Source organism: Vipera berus, assembly GCF_964194415.1.
Source record: "Vipera berus genome assembly, chromosome: 8".
Lineage (NCBI taxonomy): Eukaryota > Metazoa > Chordata > Lepidosauria > Squamata > Viperidae > Vipera > Vipera berus.
In genome coordinates this window covers 25277434-25305133 of record NC_138211.1, presented here as the reverse complement: position 1 = coordinate 25305133, position 27700 = coordinate 25277434, and the positions used below count along the sequence as shown (strand labels likewise).

The following is a 27700-nucleotide window of genomic DNA, read 5'->3' as shown; positions in this document are numbered from 1 at the left end:
GTCAGTTGGAGAAAAACTTGAACAAGGATGTGCCAGAATTGGGAAGATTCTCTTTTCCCTCTTCTCCCTTATAACCAGGAGATAAATAAAACAGAAGTTAAATTCCCTTGAACAGATTTGTGGCTTCACATTATGTGGGAAGAATAAATTTTGATTAAAAGAAACTTGCTAGAGGAATTTTGGCTTATTTCTCTACTTCAGCATAACTGAACTCCAAGTTTCTGGAATGGAAGGCACTGATTTCTTACAAGGAAGCTGCTCTAGTGCCACACTAGGTATTTTCTTGGGACAGGCACATGGCAGGGGACCATAGCCACATTAGATCCAATGATTCTTACATCCTGTTTCCTTGGAGAGATCCCTACAATTGGGATTTCAAAAGCTCAAATAGCCAGTCAATAGCCAGTCATGGAATGGGAAGAGGCATCTAAGATAGGGTGCCTCATGAGGTACAATTCACAGGACAGTCTAAGATTGGTTTTAAATGATAGTTCCTGGTTCTTTTGCAGTGACAAATCAAGTCTTCTAAAGTGAAATGAAATTCTGCTCTAGTTATCTTTCTGGTTACATGAGAAGAAGAGAGGAATGGCACATGAGGCTTTGCACAAATTCATTTGTGCTCACTTGCAAACATTGAAAATTGACATGATGTGCAAACCGTAGCAGTCATTGATTGTGTATTATACAGTTCATATTGATAGTACTGCACAGTGACTAAACTGCTTACCTGTGTGATTGATTGTTGAGGATTGTATTAAATAGCATAAAAAACCCCTGCAATGCACATTTTAGAAAGCACTCTTTAAAGGAGGGTGAGGATCACTCCCAACTGCAAAGTGAATATTCTGCAGCTTGGGACACTATCAGAGAAAGCCGTTTCCAAGGAAGGGAGGGAGGGATAGTCTCTCTGTTGGTCAAATAGTTGTCCAGTCTATTTTTGAAAACGTTCAGTGACGGAGCACCCACAACCCCAGTAATTGCTATTTCATTGAGTAGTTGCTCTTATTGTCAGAAAATTTCTGTTTACTTCTAGGTTGGATCTCTCTTTAAGAAGCTTCCACCCATTGCCTGTCCTACCATCTGGTGCTTTGGAGAATAACTCAATCTTCTTTTTTTCTGTGACAGCACGTTAAGTAATTTTTCTCTTTGACAGGCTACAACGTACCTACTTCTCTTAACCATTCTTCATGCGATTTAGCCTCCAGGCCCTTTTATCATCTTTGTCGCTCTTCTCTGCACACTTTTTGGGATGTTGGAATTATGGCAGTAGACCTCCAGTGCATTTGATCTTGCTGCCGCCCCAACGTCTTTAGACCAGCTCTAAATACTTCACTGGGTCAAGCACATGCAGGGGCCCATGGGCTATCATATCCCAGTGCTTCTGGCATTTTGTTCCTCCTCTTGCCTGCTTGGAGAGCTTTACAAGATAGGGTGGGAGTTAAGAAAGCCCTCATCTTCAGTATCCAACACTCCACCAGCTGCAGTGGAGCCTGGAGTTGGCCAGCCCAGCTGCAGAAATGATTCCGATGACCCATTTGGGATACGAGCACTATATGTTATGAATCCCAGACCGGTATAAATGTTGCAGACTGAGTGGCCAAACAAAGCCCTCTCAGGTACGGGTGTGATAGTACTAACCAAAGTGTGTATATCTTCTGTGCCACTAGTAAGATGTGACCCAGATGTTAAAAACACTTTATTTTCATGTACCAAATGGTGAAAGGTGGGCTTCATTTTGTGGCAGTCAGCTGGAATTTTGAAATATGTGTCTAGTAACATGCAATTGTCGGATGGGTACGTTTGACACATCTCTGCCATAAAAAACTTTTGGTTGTGATGTGATAGAAGGGGAAATGGGTCTTTCTCTCGCTTTAAGAACAGACACTTCTGCTGGGTTCAGTCTTGCTCGCCTCCTTTCCACGAGCCAGGATTCTGGAGTCCTGAGAGCCATGACTTCTCAGCCCTGTGAACGTGATTGGAGGCTTGGCTGGGAAGATGCCTGGGTGGAGCAATTCCACAAGTCGAGGGCTTCCAAGTTGCATCAGAAAGAGAAGGTCGAAAGTGGGAGGCAGCGGTGGCTGAGGCTGGCTCACCCTGGCCGGGGGCTCGCAGCCAGAGGAGAGGAGGAGGAGGCGGAGGAGGCCCGCCCGATGGCTCGGAGCGAGGCTCCCGGAGCAGGCACGGCAGGCGGCCGCGGGGCTTCTGGGAGCCCCCGCCGCAAGGGAAGCGCGCCGGGCTCGGGCGAGAGGAGGGCCCGGGCCGGCCCGCGAGCCGGGCCCAAGTTGCCAGCCGGCGGAGCCGAGAGGCGCAGGCCTTCCTCCTCGGAGCCTGCCGGGGTGTGGCTCCCTCCCCTTCCAGGGGGGGAAGCCGTCTTCCTGCCTCCTGCAGCAGGCCAGCCCGCTCCGGCGCCGTGCAGTACCGCAGCCGTCCTGCCCACGTACGTGCACTGTGCGGGAGGCATCATGGCCCCCGCAGCTGTTCGGAGAGGGGAGGGGGGGCTCCGGGGCGGCTGAAGAACCAGACCGGGGCGGCCTCCTCGGCGGCCGTCCCTCGCCCGGGCCCGAGCGCCTGCCTCGCCGCCGCCGCCCCGCCAGGCCCGCCTCCCCGGCCGCGCTTTTCCGCAACCGTAAGTGCTTCCTTCGGCGCCCTCCCCGCGCCGGCCCGCCGCTTCCCAAGATGTCCGGCCGCCGCCGCCGCCGCCGCCGCCGCCTTTGTGTTCCCGGAGCTGCCCGGGGAGGGCCGGGCCCGCCGCCCGCCTTCCAGCGGAGGGAGCCAGGCTGGGGAAGGGCCGGGAGCGGAGCCCGCAGGAGGGGCAGCTTCGGATTCCCCCGGCCACCTTTTCTTTGCCTTAAGAGCCGAAGCGGCCGCCTCGAAGTCCGGGACGGGGCTTGTGCGGAGACGGGCACTCGGCGAGCGCGAAGGTTGCCCCGTCGCTCTTTGTCTCGGAGCTGCTCGGCGGCCGCTGCAGCCGCAGAGCGGCGCCTTCCGAGGGAAACGGTCGGCCGCGCCGGACGCCTAACTTTACGGCGCTGAATTCGGATCCGTGGCGTTGCCCAGGCGGGGTGGGGGCTCCCGTTAGCGTGACCGCCGGCCTTCCTTTTGTTAAAAGGACGCGAGTGTCGCCTCTCGCGCTTTGTTTTCCCTTGGATCTTCTGGTTTGTCGGAAGGAAACGAGGGAGCGCGGGGCTTTCTTCCGAAGGCAAGGAGAAGCGTCGGGCCGAATTGTCTGGGACCGTTTGGGCGAGGGGAAGATCCCGGGCACGGTTGCTCTTTGCCGCGCGGTCTCCCTTCCGCCTCGGCAGAGCTTTGTCTGCAGAGGAGGAGGAGGAGGAGGAGGAGAGGAGAGGAGCTGGGGTGATGCCGACGGGGGGGGGAGAGAGTTGAACGCACAAAGAAAGGCTGAAGCGCCGCCGCTGCTGGGCTGAGGAGGAACAAAGAGGCGGATCGCAGAAAATAACCCGAGTATCCAAGAAATGTGAACGGTGACTTTATGTGCTGTGTTAACGATGTTTAACAACCGTACTCACAAATCGTGCTGTATTTAGTATTGGGGGAGCTGAAATTAAATTGTAATTCTCAGGCCACAAATACTTGCTTCCTTCTGTTGCCGGATCTCACTAGATCGCAATTTTGTTGCAGCAGCGATTTTCCCCTGCTTTTGCTTCAGCTCAAGTGCTCAAAGGAGAAAATAATCTTAAAGATACGGTTGCCTCCTGCGATGCAATCCATCTTTTGTCTACAGGCCGGAGTTTTCGTGGAACCTTCAAAGCCCACGTAAATGGATGGGCAAATGCGAAACCCTTTGTGTTACGTCTCATGGTGTGGTAGCAGGTTTGGGAAACCCCTCTTGTGATTCATTTAAGATGAAATCGTATGATTCTCCACAAAATAGAATTGCTCTTGGGGTAGATGTGACCGAGGTGTACAAAGTATGAGTTTGGATTGGATAGTATTACTGAAGAAGTAAGTCTGCAATTTTTGATGGATCTTTCATGTTCCTGGTTTACAATGAATTTCAAAAGCAATTGGATTCCTCCCAGAAGGCACCTCAAGTCTTCAGATCCCAGGGTGGTCAGGAAGCCTCTGGAGGCTCCTTAGCTCCTGTTTGCTAAGAAGGAGCATGAGCATGGGGATAAGTTGGTGGAACCTCTTCATCTTGGATCTGTCAATCCAGGTTAGTTTTGCTCCCCTTTGAATCTGAGCCACTGAAACGGAGACAATTGATTTTCTAAAAGATTTCCCTTTGAGTTTGTCCGTGGGGACTTGAATTGAGGCCTTTCAGATTCAGCCGTAGTTGAGACTTGTGTTTTCTCAGAGTGGGAAATTCTGCAAAAATTGTCTTGGGACTGGTGTTTTCCGACTGTTCATAAATGGGTTCGTTTTGGGCAAGTGGAGAAGTAGCCAAGGTTGCAGACGAAATCGGGATAGTTAAAAACCAAAGTCATTGTGAGGAGTTCCAGAATAATATTTTAAAACTGGAGGGATGGTCAGCAATAGGGCAGATGTATTTCATTTGTGATGTATATTGGGGCAAAAAAACCTTCATATATAGAGTGAGGATATTCGAAGCATCTGTAACTAATCAGAAAAAATATCTTACATTGTTGTGTAGCTCATTGTGAGTGCCAAGTCAGCATGTAGCATCTGTAAAAAAAGTGAATTCCGTTTGGGGGATAATTAAGAATGGGACTGGAAATAAAGTTGCAAAGACTATAATGCAGTTAGATGTATACAGTATGTCTGCATCTGGAATATTTTGTACAATTTTGGTGTCCACATTTGAAAAAGGATAATACAGACTTGGAAAAATTACCGGAATAATCCAAACTTTGGGGGATTCTAACAACTTCCGTGCAACAAAAAGATAGAAGAATATTGGACATGACTCAGGTATATAAATTTTCCCACGGCCTGGAGAAATTTCCTTCCTTTCTCCAAACAGCAGGCAAGGACCACCAGTGAGGTTGATTAGAAGTAAATCTAGAAAAGATAAGACATTTCACCCTGCACAGAATTAATCTATAGAATTTATATCCACAAGATATGGTGGTGGTCACTCACTTGGATGGCATTAAAAAAGGATTTTGTAGACCTAGTTTGATCTAGTGAGTAAGGCATCAGACTAGCAGCCAGGAGACCCAAAGGTGCCTTTTTGAGAGGCAAGTGGGCTTTCTTTGTTTTTCCTTTAAGGCATTTCGCTGCAAGGAATATAAATCCTTCCATTCCCCACCATTCACTCAGAACTGAAGAAGCTTCTTGGATGAGAAGCGAAACGTCTTCAAGGACAAAGTCCAGTTGCCGCCTGAAAAAGCACCTTTGGGACAACCATGACCTGGAGGATGGAGAATCTCCATAGAGAGGAGAGGCAATGAGGACTAGTCCCACCTTAGGCATCAGTGGTGGCTTTGGGCTGGTCCCTCTCTTTCAGCCTAACCCTTCTCGCAGGGACTTAGTTGTGGGTAATGTAGCCGGAGGAGGGGGACGGAGTATGAGGCATACTTGCCACCTTGAATTTTTTATAATAAAGGTGGGATAAAAATAAATAGATTAATAAATTGTACAAATTCATAGAGGACAGTGCTTGAAGATTCGGGATCAATCTGGCTTGGGGGACAACATTCCCTTAAACCCCAACTGCAGAAGAACAGTGGTGGGAGCGGCCTTTCTTCCTTGTTAGAGACACTTTGAGAAACAAGAGGTACCAAGTGCCCCAGCTTCATCCAGCCCTTTCATCCCCTCTCTTAAGTTATGGTACCACTCCTGTCAAGGCTGTGCATAGGCTCAGTCTGCAACAGGGGGCCTTTTGTTTCATGTGCTGGGATGGGGCCTCCCTCTCTGGCTAACCTGCAAGTAGGGTTTCCTGCTCTGCCTCCGGAGAAGGACTCCTCAGAAACACCCCCCACGTGACGGAGAGGCTGCTTGCCCCTCTTTGCTTGTTGAGACCTACACACAAGCTGCAGAGACCTTAAGTCCCATAACTGCTGAAGCCTTCCTCTGTTGTCTGCCCTCTGCTCAGTTTTAAGAGCACAAAACCTTACGCCCTACGCATAATCCAGTGTGAATCCTAAGTAACGGTTTTGTGTTACTTTTGGCACGGTGGACACCTCTATGCACAAGAGGAGAAAAAACAGCAAGGCAACCTGTCATTCCTAAGATCCTCCTTTGTGGGAAGGAACTCACTCTTCCTCCAAGGTAAAAAAACAGGTAGCGCTCTGTCTTTGGGGCTACATGGAGAAGGGACAAATGAGGCTGGATGGAAAAAACAGGCATTTGGCATCCTTGTAGTAGATGAAGAAACCAACAAAAGTGGGTTTGAGCTAGGAAAGTTCAACTATTTCTCACGATTCAACTCTCTTCCTTCATTCTTAATCTGGGAGCTCCCTACTCTGTGGTGCTCTAATCCCATAATAGTATACATTTGCTGAGAAATCCCACCCCCATAGAGAACTAATTTTTTTCATTGAGGTTAGGGTTGGGCAACACACACACACACAGAGAGAGAGAGAGTTTAATCTATACAGCAAATATAACAATAGTTGAAAGTTAAATGAAAAGTTTTTAGAATAGAATAGAATTTCTTCATTGTCATTGTATAACTCACAACGAGATTAAGTGCTGTCCACAGTGCACACTACACACAAGTAAAAACCACAAATAAGAACATAGATTATATACACACATCCTTCACATTCTATTCACCACTGCGCTGCCCCTAATCAGGGTAGATAATAATCATTTTTTTTTAAAAAATCAGATTTTTTTATTTAAATCAGATTTTTTAAAATTTAAATAGATTTTTTTTTATTTTTATCAAATTTATTTTAATAAAATGCTTTTGGAGTAAAAATCTATCTTAAATAGTTTTTTATTTAAAATACATTAATAATTTATTCAGCATGAAATGGAGCTTAGTTATGTAGCATGAGGCTGTATATTCTGCAATATTTACATTTTTGGTAAATGTAAATGAATCCAAGCTCTGCAAGCTGAGATAACATGCACTGCATTGATGCATTCACACAGTTTCACAGTAACCATGAGATAAATCCTGAAACAAAGTTCAGGAATATTCCTTTATCCCATTGCTTTGCTAATCTATGTACACTACGAACTGTATGATTTTTTTGAAGAGAAATACATCTGTACCAGGCTCTAAGTGTTTTAATGAAATAAAAGAATTTGAGCAGTTCTCCAACTATGTGTGATTAGCCTATTAACCTAAAATCAGTTCTGATATCACTGTTTTACTAACCTGATGACAGCTTATTATTCTAAATAGGAAACCTTCCTTTTGTTTGCAAACAATAATATTAAAGATTCTAACTACCAGCAAGAATAAGTCCTTACATTTAAAGAGCACCTGTCATTTCAGATCCCTCATAGCAGCGCCTGTTAGCGGGCATCCACTCACCTGCCTGCCCTCCACGTCCCTCACTTGTTGTGTCACTGCCGCATCACCAGCCGCCCCATTAAAGTGAATGGGACTGTCGGTGAGTCAACAGCGGGTCAGAGGAGGAGCTGCTGCGGGACAGAGATGAAAGTTGCTCTTTAAAAATTTTACTAGTGATTTAAATCATGATTTAAATCAAATCCGCCCTCCCCCTAATATTGCACTTCAGTGTTGCACTATACAGTGTTATTTAATATGGTTATATCTCTGGGATAAAACCTGTTTTTCAGCCTGTTTGTGTTTTTTATTATCCTGTACCGTCTGCCAGATGGTGATATTTCAAAAACAGAATGTCCGGGACGAGATGAGTCTTTAAGAATATTTTGAACTTTTCTAAGACAACAGGAACTGTACAATTCTTCCAGCAGGGGGTGGGGAGAGGAGAGGGCAGCCAATAATCCTCTGGGCGATGGTAATGACCCTCTGGAGCACTTTCCTATCTGCTACTGTGCCGTTGGCAAAGCACACACAAATGCAGTAGGTTAGAATGCTCTCTATGGAGCAACGGGAGAAGGTCACCAGCAGTTTTTCGTTCAGTTGTTTCCTGAGAAATATAATCTCTGCTGTGACACGAGCACTCAAGGCCAGGTCCTCCTTTAGGGTAACACCCAGAAACGTAAAGCCGGCCACCCGCTCCACACAGTCTCCGCTGAGGATCAGGGGCTGAATGTCTGATCTATTCCTCCTGTGATCTACTATAGCTCCTCGGTCTCAGCTGTGTTGAGAACCAAATTATTGTCTGCCCCACAAGAGCAGCCGCCCCACCTCATCCCTGTAGGCAGCCACATCCCCCTTGGAGATAAGCCCACCACTCTTGTATCATCCGCAACTTTAACAGTAATATTGCTGGTATGAGTGGGGGTGCAGTCCTAAGTGTAGAGGGTGTAAAGTAGGGGGCTCAGCACACAGCCCTGTGGGGAGCCCGTATTAAGAGCTGAAGAGATACAGTTGCCTAATCTAACCCTCTTGAGAGTGGGCCAACAGGAAGTTCATAATCCAAAGGCAGACTGAATGTGAAAGTCCGAGGTTGACAAGTTTAGGCACCAGTGTGTATGGAAGAACTGTGTTAAATGCAGGGCTAAAATCCACAAAGAGCATCCTTACATAGGTCCCCCGCTGCTCCAGAAGAGTCAGAGCAGTATGGAGAGGGATGGCTATGGCCTCCTCTGTGGATCTTTTTGCTCTGTATGCACACTGGTGACTGTCGAGTGTGTATGGAGGACACGATGTGCCTGCGGACCAGTTTTTCAAAACACTTCATGATAATAGGGGTGAGTGCCACTGGTCTATAATCTCTGCTAATAAAGGACTTCTTTGGTAATGGAACTATGATGGAGGCCTTCAGACAGGATGGAATAGTGGACTGGGATAGAGTCCAATTAAAAATCTTGGTAAAGACCCCAGCCAACTGGTCTGTGCAGTCTTTAAGCACCTGGCCAGAAATCCCGTCAGGTTCAGCAGCCTTCCTTGAGTTCACACCTCTTAAGGTACTCCTCACCTCATGCTCCTCCACCGTGAAGGAAGGGCTGCTGTGAACTAGTGGCTGTAGCACAGCTGCCTATGATGGCTTCACTTCAAAGCAGGCAAGAAGTGATTCAGCTCCTCTGCCAGTGAAGCATCCCTGTCAACAGGAGTGATGTTATTTGGTCTATAGTTGGTGATTTGCTGGATCCCCTGCCACACCTGCCTCACATCATTGTTATGAAAATAATCTTCAATCTTCCTCTTATAATCTGCCTTGGCCTGCCGAATGCCTCTCTTCAGATGAGCTCTGGCAGCACTATATTTTCCCCCTATCACCAGACCTGAAGGCATTGTTTCTGTCATGCAGGAGACGCTGGACTTCCTTAGTCATCCAAGACTTCTGGTTGGGATAAATCCGGGTTCATTTGTCCACAGTAACAGTGTCTGTGCAGTATTTAATATAGCCCAGAACAGCTGCAGTGAATTCCTCCAGGTTTGGGTGGTCGAAGATGTCCCAGTTTGTCCTCTCAAAACAGTCCTGCAGCTGTTAAGAGGCGCCATCAGGCCAGGATTTCACAGTCTTTATTGTGGCTGGAGCCCGTTTCCTAACAGGAGTATATGCTGGTAATAAAAGCATGGATATATGGTCTGACTGGCCCATGTGTGGCCGTTGTATAACCCTGGAGCCAAGTTTAATGTTGAATAGGCCTTGTCCAATGTATTTGCTCCCCTAGTGGCACACTTAACATGCTGGTGGAATTTGGGGAGCACTGCCTTTACCGTATTTTTCTGTCTATAAGACACACCCTTGTATAAGACGCTCTGGCATGCCAGTTTCTCTGTGCCGATCAGCTGTTTGGCAGAGCGCTGAACAGCTGAGCCGGCAAATCTGGAAGTTTGGTCAGCCAATGATCTTGCCCCCTTCCCCCTCCTGTTAGTGGCAAGCCCACAGGGGCTTGACACCTGCACCAGGCAGCATGGCAACCCACACAGGCATGCCCTGGGCTGTGGAGGTTACCATTGTTTTCTGTGCATAAGACGCTGCACTTGTATAAGATGCACCTGAATTTTGAACAGGGCATTTGCAGGAAAAAATACCATCTTATACATGGAAAAATACAGTAAATCAGCATGATTGAAGTCCCCCGCTATAACGTGCACAGCATCAGGATTCTGCTGGTTACTAACAATATTATACAAGAATCCCAAAGCCAAGTTAGCATTATCATCAGGTGGAATATAAACAGCAGTGATTATGTCCACAATAAACTCTTGCGGAAGGTATATGGGTCTGCATCTCACAGTCCTATACTCCAGATCCATAGAGCAGTGACTGTCTACAGTCTTTGTGTTGGTACACCAATTGTTGTTGACATATATGCATAAACCCCCTCCTTCGCTTTTACCAGAATCCCTGCTCCTATCCTGGAGGTGCACTGTGCAGCCCACTAGCTCGACAGCTGTATCCGGTATAGATGAGTGAAGCCAGGTCTCTGTGATCAGTAAAACACAGCAGTCCTTGATAAATCTGTTTGTTGTAATTCGCAGCCTCAACTCATCCATTTTGTTGGCGAGGGATCTTACCTTGACAAGAAAAATGCTCTGAAGCCGCGGTTTGTTTGGGCGCTTGGGTAGCTTGGCTAGCACACACCAGCCCCTGCAGCCTCGCTTTTGCTTCCTGTTCCTTCGCTTTTTCCGCCTCCGCCCTGCTGGGATAGTAACCCGTGGAGAGCCCAGGGTCCTAGCTGCATCCTCCAGGATCTCATGAGAGCAGTGAAACTCAGCTGTAATAGCCGGCTCGCTCTGTAAACCAATTCGCAAAAGATCGTGCCGGCCATAGGTGTTATTTGCCTGACAGGGCATGACAAAAACAAGCAACAACAACACATACAACACACACAAAAACAACCTTGCAACACACAAAAACAACCACACAACACACAGAAAAACAACCTCGCACATGCAAAAATTGAAGCAATTATATTGTCAAAGTGCATTTCAATGGAAGGGTTGAGCTGGCTTAATTTAGGAGTTCTCAAATTGGGAGTCATAAGCAGATTTGATGGTATTGTGGATGGGGGGGGGTCCTCCTGCACAGAGAGCAAGAGCCCAGCTGGAACTTATTCCAGGTCTGTCTGGACAAACTAGCTATCAGGTTGTCCAAGTCAAGTGAAGACAAAGGCCAGGGCATGATCTGATAGGGCTCCAGATCTGCATGTATGTCTGTGGGCAAAGGGGGCCTTTACAAACTGAACACAGGAACTAGCTTCCAAAGTTTGGATTTCTGAGAGTCCAACCTGCAAAAATACTGGATGATTCATAACAGGAGGGTTACCTAACCAGTTAATCAGGTATGTGCTAAGCAATTGTGAAATTGTGTTTGGAAAAGCAGGGGATGAGAAACAATTAGATTTCTCACTCTCTCTGTGTCTTAATATTCTCTCTGTCTCTGTCTCTCTCACTCGCGCGCACACACACACACACACACACACACACACACGACACATGCATTTCCCCTTGGGCTAAAATAACTGATATTTTTTCCCTTTCTCAGTCTCAAAAGCCTAAAGTCCATCTGAGGGTTTTCCTTTGCTGCTACTGTTCCTGCAACAACTGAGTGGGCTTACGGTTAGCCCTCCGTGGGGCAAAGGACCCCTTGAGTCGTGTGGGCCGGATGCCAGAAGGAGCTCCCAGACCTCCATGGGATCCAAAGGCAGTGCAGAGACGAGCGGACCTTTCTTCCTTTGGGGGTGGTTTATTCCTCCCCCTCCTCTTGTTAAGCATTGCCTTCCTCTCACCCCAGAAGAACCACTTACTTTTCAGGAACAACGGGTAAAAATATTTTTGGGGATGTTAGCATACAATAAGCATTTGGGAACAAGCAGAAAGGAAGGGAACACCTTGGAAATAAAGGACTCTGTTCTAAAGAACTTTCCTTAACATTAATTAATTAATTAATGAGAAGCGCAGAAAGTTATTCATGTTTTGGATAGTCTCCAGAGGTATCTATAGGATCAGATGCTTTCATCAAAATAATCACAGTAGTTATAAAAGTTCTAATTTATGTATTTATTTAATTAAGGTAGGAGGTCTCTGTGTGTGTGTGTGTGTGTGTCTGTCTGTCTGTCTGTGTGTGTGTGTATAAAAGGGGCAAACTCTCTGCATCATTTGCTCCCCCCCACAACCCTCCTATGGACACCTCTGAAGGCTTCCTAATTTCCTAACTTGATATTTTCTCCCAGGTTGGAATTTTCCTGTGCCAGCGAGTATTGATCCAATTAACCTGCTCATTTCAGTATCTATAATCTGTGCAGGCGCTTGGGCTATATGACTTATTGTGTGGGAGGAGAGTTGTGAAATCCCTCCTGTTTTAGAACAATCGCTTGAAAGGTAAACATCATGCAGTTTTGAAACTGCCAGTGATGGCAGTTTTCCAACGGAAGGAAAATGCAATCCCAACTCGCCAGACATTCCTCTGTTATCAGTGCATAGAAGAGCCTCCTCCAGCAAGAGCCCTGAGCCAGAAAAGAGCCAGTGCCAGCTCAGGAACCTGAGAGAGAAATTGGGTTCTGAAGCAGAAGCACCCAAGGGCTGAGATTCTCAATAAATCTGGTCAAAAAAGCACTGGAGAATTTTGCTTTCAGGAGGGTGGGGGGAACTGGCGGCAAGGGCTGACTTTACCAGCTTACCTGAACTGAAAAATTCTGGCTCACACCTTTGGTTGTGCCCTCAAGTGTGGAATTGTCACTAAGTATGTGACAATTTGATCTAAACTGTATTTTTGATATTTTTGTTGCCAACATTTAAGTTATTTCATATGAATAATCCATCTGCCAAAACCTTCATCTACTGATCTCCTTTGTGGCGATTCACGTTTCCTTGCTGGGAGAATCTTCTCCAACTGTGTTTTTTGAACAGTGACACCCACCATCCATGCTGGAGGCCTTTTCAAGGTTTGTGGGCATGTTGCATGGGCACTAAAGTCCATGCCATGTAGCGGAAGACCTTTCAAGGAGAAGTTCTTCAAATTTTCACCACTGCATTAAAAAAGGCATTTTTCTTGGCCCCTAAAAGGCCAAGACTTCTTTACGGGAAAGAGAAGCACATTGCTGATTTTCTTTTTCTCTGAACAGTTTGGTGCTGGGAATTATTTTTGTGCAAGAAAGGAAGAGTTTGACTGTTTCTCTTTTGGCTGCATGCTTGGATGACTGCCCTGAGAGCCACTAGCATGTCCCAGCTTAGAAAGAAGGGTGCTTAATAGTGAAGGCTGCCTGGAGAGGGTCCCTGCTGGCTGAGTAGGATGAGGTAGGACAAAGAAACAGAAGAGATGGCAGCTCTGGAGAAGGGCAGACAGGAAGTTGCAGCACCAGACAGGATGGGGTCTCTTGAATGCTTCCCTCACATGGCCATAACTTTGAAAGAAGAGTAGAGTGGAGTAAGAATAGAAATAGAAATAGGAATAGGAATAGGAATAGGAATAGGAAATAATAGAATAGAATAGAATAGAATAGAATAGAATAGAATAGAATAGAATAGAATAGAATAGAATAGAATAGAATAGAATAGAATAGAATAGAATAGAATAGAATAGAATAATAGAATAGAATAGAATAGAATAGTTATTGGCCAAATGTTATTGGACACACACCAATTTTGTCTCTGCTGCATAAACTCTCAGTGTACATACAAACAACAAAGTAATATAATAACGATACCAATAAGAGAAGGTAGTAGAAAGGAAGAGAAAGATAGTAGCAATATAGCTATACTATATGGGTGAATCCTTAGACATAAGACAGTACTGAAATCAAGTGTTCAGCAGAGTGAGAACACTGTCTCTGTGTCTAGTTGTTTTGGCATGCAGTGCTCTAGAGTGATGTCCTGAGGGGAGGAATTTATGTCCGGGATAAGGAAAAAAGGGGTCTGTAGATATTTTCTCAGCCTTCTTTCTGGTTTGCGCAGTCAGACTGTTTGCAATTGTTTTGCGGTCCTAACTATCCATTTTTTGCAGTCCTAACTATCCGTATCAAACAAGCCAGTTATAGAAGTGCAAATGACAGACACGATATTTCCTCTGTAGAACTGTCTTGACGGATCCTTGGGCAGTCTGGACTTTCTTTGTTGTGCCTTTTTAATGATGGTTCTAATGTTAGGTGTCCGTTTTAAATCCTGGAAGGTCTTAGAACCTAGAAACTTGAAGATCTCTATTGTTGATTCTGTGTTATCTAACGTAGTAAGAGGTGGTAGAATAAGAGGGCTGCTCCTAAAATCCGCTTTCATCTCTGCAGTTTTAAGTGTGTTCAGCTCCACATTGTTCTGGCTGCGCCACAGGGCCAGTTGTTCAACCTTCCACCCGTATTCTGACTCAGACCAGTGAGTGTGGTATCATCTGCAAACTTCAGTTCTTTAACAGAGGGACCTTTAAGAGATGCAGTCATGGGTATCAAGAGAGAAGAGTAGTGGAGGGAGCACAGGGCCCTTGGGGGCACCTGTGCTAATTGTACAGGTACCCGATGTGGTTTTCTCTAGCTTCACTTGCTGCTTCCTATCTGTTAGAAAGCTTATGATCCACTTACAAATGTGGTCAGGCACAGCTAGCTGAGTCAGTTTAGTGAGAAGAATATCTGGAATGGTGGTACTGAATGCCGAGCTGAAGTCTACAAAAAGGACCCTCGCGTAGTTCCTTGGGGATTCGGGATGTCGCAAGATGCAGTCCAGCGCCATATAAGCAGCGCCATATAAGTAGCAGCATCTGCTGGTCTATAGGCAAAATGCAAGGGGTCTAACAGTGGATCCAAGATGATTTTCAAGTGGGCCAGCACTAGCCTTTTGAAGGTTTTCATAACTACGGATGTTGGAGCAATTCGTCTGTAATCATGCAACTTCTTGATGAAGGGTTTCTTGGGAATTGAATAGAATAGAGATGGAAGGGACTTTGGAGGTCTTCTAGTCCAGCCCCCTACTCAAGCAGGAGAACCTATATACCATCTCAGACAAGTGACTGTCCAGCCTCTTCTTAAAAATCTCCAGTGATGGAGCGCCCACGATTTCTGGTGGCAAGTTGTTCCACTGGTTAATTGTCCTCACTCTCAGGAAGTTTCTCCTTAATTCCAGGTTGCTTCTCTCTTTGATCAGTTTCCAACCATTGTTTCTCGTCCTTCCCTCTAGTGCTTTGGAGAATAATGTGACCCCCTCCTCTTGGTGGCAGCCCCTCAAATACTGGAATACTGCTATCACGTCTCCCCTATTTCTTCTTTTCTTTAGACTAGCCAAACCCAAGTCCCGCAGCCATTCTGACAGTAGAGCATTTGAAGCAAGAAGGGGCATAATACATTTCCAGTGATTTATTAATGCTGTGTGTGAAGATGAGGCCAGTTGTTCAGCACAGGTTTTCAAGCAAGAAGGAGTTATTCCATATGGGCCTGGCGCTTTTCCAATAATTTGTCTAGGAAATATATCCTGCATGTCTTTTTCTAGGATCACCAGAGGTGGGGGCCAAGAGGGAGGGAGTCAGGTATAGGAGCTTTGGCTATTGTTGGTGTATTTGAGATAGGGAGGGTAGCAATATTTTTTGCAATGATCTCCTCTCAAACCTACAGATGAACAAATTCAGGTCATCTGCCAGTTGATGATTCTCTTCAGTAAAGGGGGGGGGGTCTACTGTAGCCAGTGATGTTCTTCAGGCTTCTCCACACATTTGCTGGTTCGTTTGCTGAGAGCCGATTTTCAGCTTTTCAGAGTAGATTCTCGTTGCTGCCCAGATCTCCTTTGTTCATACATTCTTGGCCTGATTGTACAGCATTCTGTCTCCATTCTGCAGGCTTCCCCTTTGGCCTGACATGACTGCTTGAACTTAGCTGTGAACCAAAGTTTATTGTTACTGTATGTGTGCAAGCTTTTGGTCGGCACACATATGTCCTCACAAAAACTTAACGTATGGCATCACGTTATCAGTAAGTTCATCCAAGTCTGTTGAGGCAATTTTGAAAAATGCTCCAGTCTGTGCAATCAAGGCAAGCCTGTAACTTTAACTTTGCCTCCTCAGTCCAAAACTTCACTGTTTTAACCACTGTTTTTCGGTTTTAAGTTTCTGTCTATAAGCGGGTAGCAGGTGAATCATACAGTAATCAGAGTGTCCCACAGCCGCTCTTGGTAGAGAGCAATAGGCATTTTTTTTAGTGTTGAGAAGCACTTGTCTAAAATATTCTTGCCTCTAGTGAGACAGCTGACATGCCGAGTGTATCTTGGCAGCCCTGGCTTAGGTTAGCACTGTTAAAATCTCCTAAGACAATGAGTAAGGAGTCTGGATATGTCTGCTCAGCCCACAGGATTTGGACAGCTGAGGTTTGCAGTGCCTTCTTTACGCAAGCATGGAGTGATATATAGAAGCTAACTAATATGAAGAGAACACTCGCGGGGCATAAAAGGATCTGCAATTAATAAATCGTGCCTCTAAGTCCACATTACAGAATTTCTCTAGTACGGTGACATTCTTATACTAGTGACTGTTAACATAGAAGTAGGTACCTCTTCCTTTCTTTTTACGAAAAGAAAAAGGCCTTTTTCTAACCCCTGTTGGTCTGCAGCCTGCACTTCCCTCTCCACTTCCCTCAGATAAGCTGAGAGGCAGCTGGTCCATGCAGAGGCGGGGCAGTTTGTGACCCTCTCAGGTTTGCTTAAGGCTGCACGACAGGTCACGAGATCCACACCTGGACACCCTTAGACGAGTCAGTAATTTTTTTATAAGGGATCCTGTCAAAAGCTTCTCTGACTAAGCGTTGAAGGCCATGAGAAACCTGGCTAGAATTGTGAAAGCGACAAGGATGCTTGTAGCAGAGCTAAGAAATGTTGTTTGAAATTGTTGCGTAAAATAGTTCTCCAGCCCTTGATGGGTTTCCCCTTTAAACATTCACCCACACAATGGTTTTGCTAGCAGTTTCCTCTCTTCTTGCCCCTCCCGTTTGGGAGAAAAGATCTCAAACCCTTTGAAGGGAGTGTCTTTTGCTGGTTCCCTGGCAAGATGTGTTTGTTTTCAGATGTCCCCCTGTAGCACCTTGGTGGACAGAACAGGCTTCTTGTGCCACTAATATTGGCTGACAGTACGTAACAAAGGCATAAGCCTTTCTAGCTTTCCAGCATCCTTGTGCATAATTTTTTTAGCGTAAACCAAAAATGGCTCTTTGATCAGAGCCAGAAATAGGATTCCCTTAACAGGGACAGCAGACTCCTTATTTTGGTGGCAGCCAGCTTTGGGCCTCAAGCTGAAGTAGCTGCATGCGGTCAGAATGACTGTCTATGCACTGAGGCATTAGCTGAGGGGCACTTCTTTTTAGGAGTAATACCAAAATGGCTCGTTCAGGTCAAGCTGTGCAGCTGTTCCAGAAGCAACCCAGCCAGGCCATTTCCTGGGGAAGACCACATATTTCTTCGTTACTTGTGGAAAGAAGATTGAAAGTAGAACATAGAACAATGGGGTTGGAAGGGAGATTGGAGATCTTCTAGTCCAACTCACTGCCCATGGCAGGAGATCCTATACCATTGTGGACTTTCTTTGCACAAGCTTGTAAGCCGCCCTGAGTCTTCGGAGAAGGGCGGGATATAAATGGAATGAAAAATAAAAAATAAATAGTTCTTAAAAATCCCCAATGATGGAGCATCCACAACTTCTGGAGGCAAGCTGTTCCCCTGACTAATTGTTCTCGCTGTCGGGAAATTTCTCCTTTTCATGAAATGGCTCCATTTCATGCTGAATAAATTAAATTATTAATGTATCTTAAATAGAAAATTATCTTTAGATAGATTTTTACTCCAAAAGCATTTTATTAAAATAAATTGAATAAAAATCAAAAATATCCAATTTAAATTTAAAAAAAATCAAATTTTTTGATTTTTTTAAAAAATCATTATTATCCACCCTGGAACTACTAGAGGAAAACGTGAGGGATCCAGAGGCAACTCTAGCCAAACCCCAACCTACGAAAGAAAGCTCCACCCAAACCAAACCAAATAATGAACAAATAACTCCCAAAGGATCTGACCCTGCTGATAAACCCTTGGAGGAAGACAAATGGAGGTATGTCACACGTACAAGGAAACAGCAGACATCTAACAAGCCTCTGCTGCCCAATCTAACCCAAACAGAAGCAGCCCCATTAAAACTGAGCAATCGATTTCTCCCCTAGATGGAAATACACAGACCCACAACCTCCCCCCTCAAAGAAAACATGCAGACATCTAGCAAAGAAACAACTTCAAATACCCCTAAAAAAGCCACATCAACAAACACACCTGAGATAAACAGAAAAGCAGCCCAGATTGCAGCCCCCAGAAAAGGAAGGTGAGTGTTGGTAATAGGAGATTCTATCCTCAAAGGAACAGAATCGTCCATCTGCAGACCAGACATACAATCCAGGGAAGTATGTTGTCTCCCTGGAGCAAAAATAAAAAATGTGGCTCAGAACCCAACCAAAAGAATTAGGCCCACAGATTACTACTCTCTCCTATTCCTTCACATTGGGACGAATGAAACAGCAAAGAACCTGAGTACAATAGTGAGAGACTATAAGCAACTAGGCAATAAAGTTAAGGAGCTAGGAGCACAAGTAGTGTTCACATCAGTAATCCCAACAAAAGTGCAACACTCATTGAGGGGAAAAAAGAATTCTAGAAATAAACCACTGGCAAAAGGGTTGGTGTCACCAAGAAAACTGGACCATGGACTGTATTTCCTACACGAAGGACTCTTGGCAAGGGATGGGCTGCACCTCACGAAAATGGAAAAATCTACTCAGAAAAAGACTGGCCCAACTCATCAGGAAGGCTTTGAACTAAAACTGAGGTGGGAGGGTGACCAATCTCTGGAATCTCTAGAACCCAAAACCAATCACAAATCCCAAGAAAACAAATCAAACAATGAGGTAGGGAGTGATGAGAAAAAAAGAAAAACTCAAACAACAATCAGGAGATGCAGGAAACATACCCACGGACAGGCATAAAAGTCTTAAATGCTGATATACAAATGCTCAAAGCTTGGGGAACAAACAGGCTGAACTAGAAGCAATAGTACACAAGGGAGGGTATGACATAGTTGGCATTACAGAAACCTGTTTGGATGAAACCCATGACTGGAATGTACTGATGGATGGATACAAATTGTTCAAAAGAAATAGATCTACAAAAAGAGGAGGAGGAGTTGCACTATATGTAAGAGAACACTACATATCTACAGAAATGCACATGATCAAAGACAAAAACCCTCCGGAATGTATATGACTCAATATAAAAGGGAAAAAAGTGACATTACCAGAGGTGTATATTACAGGCCACCCAACCAATCAGAAGAAATAAATGAACTCTTTGCCAACCAGTTAACAAACGTATGTAGGAAGCATACCGCAGATATCCAGATATCAACTGGGAGACAAACTGCAGCGAACGGGAGATCAAACAGATTCTTAACCAACCTAGCCGACAACTTTGTCATCCAAAAGGTGGAGGAGGGAACTAGAAGTAAAGCTACACTGGACTTAATCCTTACTAACAGAGAAGAGGTGATAGAAGGAATTGAAATTGCCAGAACCTTGGCTGAAAGTGACCACCTCATGCTGAAATTCAATATAATGCAAACACAAGCAATAGAAAATAATCCAACCAGTCTTAAACTTCAAAAGAGCTGATTTGAACAAACTCAAAACCTAGGAAAGATTTCATGTATGAAAATCCTAAAGGGGAAAACAATGCAAGAAGCATGGGAAATTCTGAAAAATATGATCATAAAAGCCCAATCCAGCACCATACTACTGAAAAAGAAAAACAAGAAATTCAAGAAGAAACCAGCATGGCTGCACAAATCTCTCTCTGACAAATTCAAAGAGAAAAAGGGACAAGTACAAAAAATGGAAAGAGGAACACATAACTAAGGCTGATTATCAGCAGACAGCCAGAACATGCAAAGAAGAAGTCAGGAAAGCAAAAGCTCAGAATGAACAAAGACTTGCAACAGAAATCAAGGACAATAAAAAAAGTTTCAAACATATTAATAACAAGAAAAATCAAGGAAACTGTAGGTTGGCAGGAAATAACAGCAACAGGGAGAAAGCAGAGCTGCTTAACTAATTCTTTGCATCAGTCTTCACACAAAAAGAAACTATAGCCCAACATGCAAAAAAAACCTACTGCAAAAGACAAACTAGAAACAAAAAATAAGCAAGAAAATGGTAAGGGAACATCTATCTGACCTTGATGAATATAAATCACCATGACCCAACATATTACATCCCAGAGTTCTGAAGGAGCTGGCAGATGTTATCTCAGAACATCATATCTTTCAAAAATCCTGGAGCACCGGGAAAGTACCTGAGGACTCATGTGGTTCCTATCTTGAAGAAAGGGGAAAAAACAGACCCAGGAAACTACAGATCAATCAGTTTAACATCGATACCTGGGAAGATCCTAGAAAAGATAATCAAAAAACAAATCTGCAAACAACTAGAAACAAACAAAGTTATGACTAGTAGCCAGCATGGGTCTGTTAAAAACAGATCATGCCAAACCAATCTTATTTCATTCTTTAATAAAGTGACTAAACTAGTAGAAAAGCGAAATGCTGTGGAGGTAGTATACTTAGATTTCAGTAAGGTGTTTGATAAAGTAGACCACAACCTACTCCTTGGAATAGACAACATCACCACCAGATGGATCTGTAGCTGGCTGGCAAACCGTACTCAATGAGTAGTCCTCAATGGCACTACATCCACATGGAGAGCAGTAAGCAGTGGGGCACCACAAGGTTCTGTCTTAGGCCCAGGACTCTTCAGTATCTTTATTAATGACTTAGATGAGAGAATAGAAGGGGAACTCATCAAATTTCCAGATGACACCAAATTGGCAGGAGTAGCCCAACACCCCAGAAGACAACTCAGGATCCAAAAAGATCTTGACAAACTTGAAAAAAGGGCCCTATTCAACAAAATGAATTTTAATGTGGAGAAAAGCACAGTTTTATATTTAGGCAGGAAAAAAAATTAAAAGTACAAGTATAGACTGGGTGAGACCTGGCTTAAAAACGGCAACTGTGAGAGGGACCTTGGAGTCCTAGTGGACGATTACTTGACAATGAGCCAGCAGTGTGAAGAGGCAACCAAAAAAACATACAATGCTGAGTTATATAAACAGAGGCATAGAATCAAGATCACACAAAGTATTAGTACCACTTTATAAAACCCTAGTGAGACCACATCTGGAATATTGCAAAATATCACAAAAAAGACTTTGAGACCTGGGAAAAAGTTCAGAGAAGAGCAACTAAGATGATCAAAGGCCTGGAAGACAATAATAATAATAATAATAATAATAATAATAATAATAATAATAATAATAATAATAATAATAATAATAATAATAATAATAATAAAGTTGGAAGGGACCTTGGAGGTCATCTAGTCCAACCCCCTGCTCAGGCAGGAAACCCTATACCATTTCAGACAAATGGCTGGCCAGTCTCTTCTTAAAAACTTCCAGTGTTGGAGCATTCACCACCTCTGGAGGCAGGTTGTTCCACTGGTTAATTGTTCTGACTGTCAGGAAATTTCTGCTTAGTTCCAGGTTGCTTCTCTCCTTGACTAGTTTCCATCCGTTGCTTCTTGTCCTGCCTTCATGGGCTTTGGAGAATAGCTTGACTCCCTCTTCTTTGGGGCAGCCCCTGAGATATTGGAACACTGCTATCATGTCACCCCTCAACCTTCTCTTCGTTAAACTACACATACCCAATTCCAGCAACCGTTCCCTATATGTTTTAGCCTCCAGCCCCCTAATCATCTTTGTTGCTCTTCTCTGTACTCTTTCTAGAGTCTCAACATCTTTTTTACATCGTGGTGACCAAAGCTGGATGCAGTATTCCAGGTGTGGCCTTACCAAAGCATTGTAAAGTGGTATTAGTACTTCACGTGATCTTGATTCTATCCCTCTGTTAATGCAGCCTAGCACTGTGTTGGCTTTTTTGGCAGCTGCAGCACACGGCTGGCTCATATTGAAGTGATTGTCTACTAAGACTAAAACATATGAAGAACGGCTGCAGGACTTAGGTTTGGCTAGTCTAAAGAAAAGAAGAAATGGGCGACATGATAGCAGTATTCCAGTATTTGAGGGGCTGCCACAACTATTCAAACTATTCTCCAAAGGACCAGAGCGCAGGACAAGAAACAATGGTTGGAAACTGACCAAAGAGAGAAGGAGAAACTTCCTAACAGTGAGGACAATTAACCAGTGGAACAACTTGCCTTCAGAAATCGTGGGCGTTCCAACCCTGGAGGTTTTTAAGAAGAGACTAGACAGTCGCTTGTCTGAGATGGTATAGGTTCTCCTACTTAAGCAGGGGGCTGGGCTAGGCGGCCTCCAAGGTCCCTTCCAGCTCTATTTCTATTTCTATTTATTTCTATTCCAATTCCAATTCCAATTCCACTCCATTCTATTCTATTCTAAAATCTTAGTTTTCTCACCATTGAATTTCATTTTGCTAAATAGGGCCCAGTGTTCATGTCTGTCAAGATCCATTTGGCTATTCCTGCCAGCTTGGTGTCATCTGCAAATTTGATTCCCCTTCTATTTCCCTCATCTAAATTGTTTCTGAAGGCATTGAAGAGTGCTAAAACAGAACTTGGGGTACCCCATTGCTGACTTCCCCTCATGTAAATGTATTTCCATTAGAGACTACACACTGAGTGTGGTTTGTCAGCCAGTTACAAATCCATGTGGTGGTGATCCTGTCTATCCCACATTTTTCTAGCTTACTAAGAAGTAGCCTGTGATCTACTTTGTTGAATGCCTCTGTTGAAATAAACTTACCATTAAAATTATAGACTGATCATTTCTTTGTCAGTGGGCAAAATCAGCAGGGGATCAAATAATTCCCCCCCCCTCACTGTATATATATGAAGAAAAAGTTAATAGCAAAGTTAAATTTAAAGGCTCTCTGTTATTGTAATTAACTCCTAGAAAGTGTACAACTATTTCTTATCTACCACAGATCACCCCAATCAGTATCTCTGATCTGTCCAGATCAAATATCCTGGATTGACTCTTCATAATAAAACCTTTCCTCAGGATTTTAATTGGAAACTTTCCCAAGCGTTGCATCTCATTTCTCAAGTTCCTGAATCTCTATTTTAAGTATCTCTTGGCCCTTCCAGGAGCCTGAGCTGCCTAAGCTCTGTTCCAATGAGAAACAAACCTCGGCCTTTTCTTTAGAGTAAAATGAGTGGCTGGGACCACAGATTTCAAAAGGCTTGCAACCTCCTAATTGCTCCCTGTTAGTTTCACGTAAGAAACAGTAAAACTGCAGGATACAGGGATCAGCCTGAGATGGATTCCAAACTGACAGAGAGAAATTGCATAAGAATCTCATTGCTCTGATTGCTCAGAGAAACAACAGAGAGAAAGGAGAAGGCCAATGCAACAACAGTCTGGAGATAACGCCACAGTTTGTCTCTCAGGAGTGACCAGAAGGGACAAAAAAGTTTTTCTGAATGCTTCAATTACCGGTAATTTGGACTATTTCCGTTTTGTTTCTGTTCCTTAAACATTATTTGCTGGAATATTTTAGGAATATCAACTATAGTGTCCATATCTTATTTCCAATGTGGCCAAGGAAATATAGGAAAATAATAATATGGCGTGATGTATACAGGACTGGAAAAATAGAGAAATCTCCTAACAAGATCCTCTGGTTGTTCAGTCTCATTATAGCTTCAGATGACATCCCTAAAATCTCAAAATTAACTAAAAAATATTTTAACTTTTCTTTGGCTGAAATCTTGTGAAATCCCATGTATTGTGATTATGGTATTCCTCCTTAGATTTTGACAAATTTCATACATGTCACTTATGAAAAATTATACTTTGTTTTATTTAATAGGCTTTTATCCCACCTGTATTACCTTATAAGTAACTCAAGGAGGTGAACGTACTTGATGCTCCTTCCTCCTCCTCTTTTCCCCACAACAACAACCCCGTGGGTTTGGTTGGGCTGACAGTGACTCGCCCAAAGTCACCCAGCCTAAGGCAGGACTACAACTCACCATCTCCTGGTTTCTAGGCTAGCATCTTAATCACTAGATCTAAACCTCTCTTGGAGGTTATGGTGGTTGCATGAAACGGTGATTGTTGGGGGGGGGGAAATGGCACCTCCAATATATTTTTGGGCCCTGAGTTTGGTGGATCAGAGGTTTGGGAACTAGGTTATTGAAATGTGCTGATTCTTAATTCCCAGAAATGTTTGCCACTCCATATGATCATTTTTAAGATGCTGCTGCTGGTTTGTTGGTTTGTTTTTTTTCTAGAAGAAGACTAAAAGGAAACGGCCATTTTCAAACTAATTTTTTTTTCTAATTTCCTTTCCAGACCGGTTTGGACAGCAGTTTGGTTGATGGACCCAAAACAGGCCACATGGAAAAAGAGCCATTTAGCCATGCCGAAGAAGGAAGGTTAAGAGACGCCCTCCCAGCTGGCCTGGCCAATGGCGGAGGGAAAGCAGTGGCTGGAGGCGGGGACATGCTAATGGATCCCGGCATGTGGCTCGGCAGCCCGCGGGCCGAGCAGGAGTCCACGTGGGAGAGCACACCGGCCGTCCCGGGTCAGGGAGACTCTTCCAGCAATGCCAATTTGGAGGATGCTCAAAACCTAGTGGCTTTCTCAGCCGCAGCAGAGGCCGCCATGTCTTCTCATGGGTTGGCACCTCTCCTTTCCCCTTCTGCGTTAAGCATGCAGCTGTATGAAAAATTTAATGCGGAGATGAATAGTGCGATGGAGGAGGGTTTGGCAGTGCCTCCTCCCAACAGCTGCCCTGGAGTTGAGGATCTGAATGCCCTCAAAGCTGCGCTTACTTTGGCCAAGCAAGGCATGAAACCACCCAACTGCAACTGTGATGGTCCGGAGTGCCCAGACTACTTGGAATGGCTAGAGAAGAAGATCCAGTCAGCCACTGGAGAAGAGGAGAGCTGCGTTGCCCAGCCCTTCAGCCAAGTTCACCAGCTGCCCTTAGACAGGGGTGCTAATGCCAAGCAGGGGCTGGCTGCGGGCAAGCAGGTGACTCTGTGCCCCCTGGAAGCCCTCCCCCTTTCTCAAAGTGCACTGAACATTGCAAAAGAGAAGAACATTAGTCTCCAGACGGCCATTGCAATTGAAGCCCTCACGCAGCTCTCCACTGTTCTTCCAGAGCCAGCCACACAGGCTCTGCCCCCTCCTGGGAGCCCCATGCAAACCATGGCCTTTGGCTCCAAAGAGCAGTCTCCCCTCCTCTCAGCGCACAACCCCAGCATGGTGCTATCTGTGTCGAGTGCTGGAATGTGCCAGAGCCACCCCTCCAGATCTGATGTGAGCCACCACTTGCTCCCAACTCTAGTGGCATCTGCGTCCTCCTCCTGGCCACAGGGAGTGAAATGTGCTCAGGATGAAGCCTCCTATTGCCTTGACCACAGCAATGGCCACCTAGAATCCGATGGCCTGTTTCCTAGCTGCAACTCTACCCCTCCGAAGGCAGACTTCCCGGAGCAACAGAGGGAAGAAGCCAAGCCCAAAGCCAGAGTGTGGGACCTGCACACCAGCTCTTCCCCATCCTCCCTGGTCAGCGACACCGTGGCGGAGCTGGAGCAGCTGCTGAGCAGTTCCAACGGCTGCATCAGATCTGTCTTCAAGCAGCCAGGAGGAATCCCGGGCAAAGCAAGAGTGGCCAAATCAAAGCAGGAGAACCTCATCCACAAGGATGAAAATGCCCACCCTGACTGTCACAGCTCCCCCTCTTCCAGCCCACAGATGTCCCAACTCTTGCAGGAGAGCAGCTTCCACAAGAAAGCCCAGAAGGCTCTGCAGCACCACCTTCATCACAAGCGCAGCCTCTTCCTTGACCAGAACGGACCTCATGGAGGGGCGCAGGAGCTGCTACCCCACTGGTGGGCTCCCAGTGCTGAAGCGCAGCCACCTCCGAAGCAGCTGGAGAAGCCGGTCAAGGAGAGGAAGAAGAAGCCTGAAAAGAGTGGCCCCGTGAAGCCCTTCCGCAAGCAAATCCAGATCAAGAAGTCCAGGCAGAAGGATTCTCAGCCCCGCTTCTTGCCCGTGAGCCAGATCAGCTTGGAGGGCTGTCGTGCAGCTGCTGCTCTCAAGAGCCCGAGCAAAGAGGTTCAGCCTGAGCAGCTGCTCTCTTCTACTCCTACCAAGTTTTTGTCTCCCGCTTTACTGGCCACCAGCCTTGCAGAGAAGTCTCCATTGCAGAAGCTACTTGAAAACCGAAGCCCAGCTTCCCACACTCAGGAAACCTACCATCCTGGCCAGGAGGAGACCCAGCGTTACTTCCCAGAGAATTCTGTTTGCGAAGTTGTGCCCCTAACCAGCAACCCTGCGCCGGGCTCGGCTCCCTGCTCCTCTGCTGTGGCTTGCAGCAATGGGCATGAGGAAGCCTTCCACAGGACAACCAACTCAACAGCCCATCCGTTCTTCACCCAGAATCCTACTGCGGTGGATGAGAAGCTGGAGGAATTTATCAAAGAAATTGAGACTGAGTTTGGTGAAAATTTCACCTTTCAGAATCCAGCTCTTCCAGCCCCGCTGCTTCTCAGCGAGGGGCCTCTACCAGCCCAGCCCCCTTCCCCCCTGCTCCCCCTCTCCTCTCTGAGCCAGTCTCCAGAGCCACCCGGCGGTTTGGACGTCGCTGTCCAGCCTTCAGCCCAGCAGGGTGCACAACCTTTGGCAGACACTCCCAATACGGGTCTCAAAGCCTCCCTCTTACCCGGGGCCAGTCAGTCCTTGGAAAACCCCTTTGCCGCTCAGTCCCCGAAACACATAAAAATAGAATCATCTGGTGCTATTACAGTGGTCTCCACCACGTGCTTTTACTCTGACGAAAACCAAAACCCGGATCCAGCAACCCTGGAAGGAACTCCAACCAAGAATAAAGAGCCGTTTATGCCAACTCTGAGTGGATTTTTGGAATCTCCCTTGAAATACTTGGACACCCCGACCAAAAGTTTGCTGGACACCCCTGCCAAGCGAGCTCAAGCTGAGTTCCCGACTTGTGACTGTGTGGGTAAGTCAGAGACACACAGACGCCCCTGCCCATCTGGGCTTTGCAAAAATGAAGGGAAGGTTGGCTTCCCTTAGCAGAGCAGAGGGAGGAGGGGGGATGTGAAGAAAAAGCGAGAGCGCGTACCACGCTTTTTTCCTGCAATCCACGCTGAAGCCAGCATGGAGAAAGTTTTATAGTCTGAGCAAGTGGGTGAGTGTGGCGTTCCCTCGCAGGAGAGAGTGGTCTCTATTTGCTTCTCAATACGGGCTGCGTTGCTGGGGCAGAATCTAGAGGAGGGGCTGACCCACATGCTTCCCAGGTACCTCTGCGCCAGTGGTCCCAACCCTTTCTGGCTTTGTGGACCAGTGGCGGGGGCGGGGGGGGGGAAGAAGAAATGGTTCAGTGTGACTGGCAAGCATGCGCGCTCTCACAAATGGAGCTGTGTGCACGTGCTCTCCTGCCGCTTGCAGGGTCTGGTTCTGAACGGGCCGTGGCCCAGTAGCGGGCCGCAGCGTGGGGGTTGGGGGCCCTGCTCTACGCCATATAACGAGCAAAGACAGAGCAGTTCCATTTCTTCTCAAAGGCAGATGTTTGAAATCCAGGCAGGGATGCCTAGGACAGGGGAAGGCAACCTCGAGCCATAAAAGAGCAGAGGTTGCCTACCCCTGGCCTAGGACAATCTGGGAGCAGGTGGTCCACACAGTTTTCAGTGAATTGCTGCAGTTGCCTTGCTT

General features: G+C 45.7%; 1 protein-coding gene across 2 annotated transcripts in view; it reads left to right on the top strand.

Annotated features, from left to right (window-relative positions):
- Positions 1 to 27700, top strand: part of TET3 (tet methylcytosine dioxygenase 3) — a 91948-nt gene that overhangs the window by 29810 nt on the left and 34438 nt on the right. Inside the window, exons 1-2 of one of the 2 annotated variants that reach the window (XM_081333955.1) lie at positions 23390 to 23451; positions 24311 to 26987. In XM_081333955.1, the coding sequence (XP_081190081.1) occupies positions 23437 to 23451; positions 24311 to 26987 (2692 nt within the window). In that variant the 5' untranslated portion in view covers positions 23390 to 23436. Of the gene's footprint in view, positions 1 to 23389; positions 23452 to 24310; positions 26988 to 27700 lie in introns of those variants that run through there. The other variant, XM_081333956.1, reaches the window with a different exon arrangement.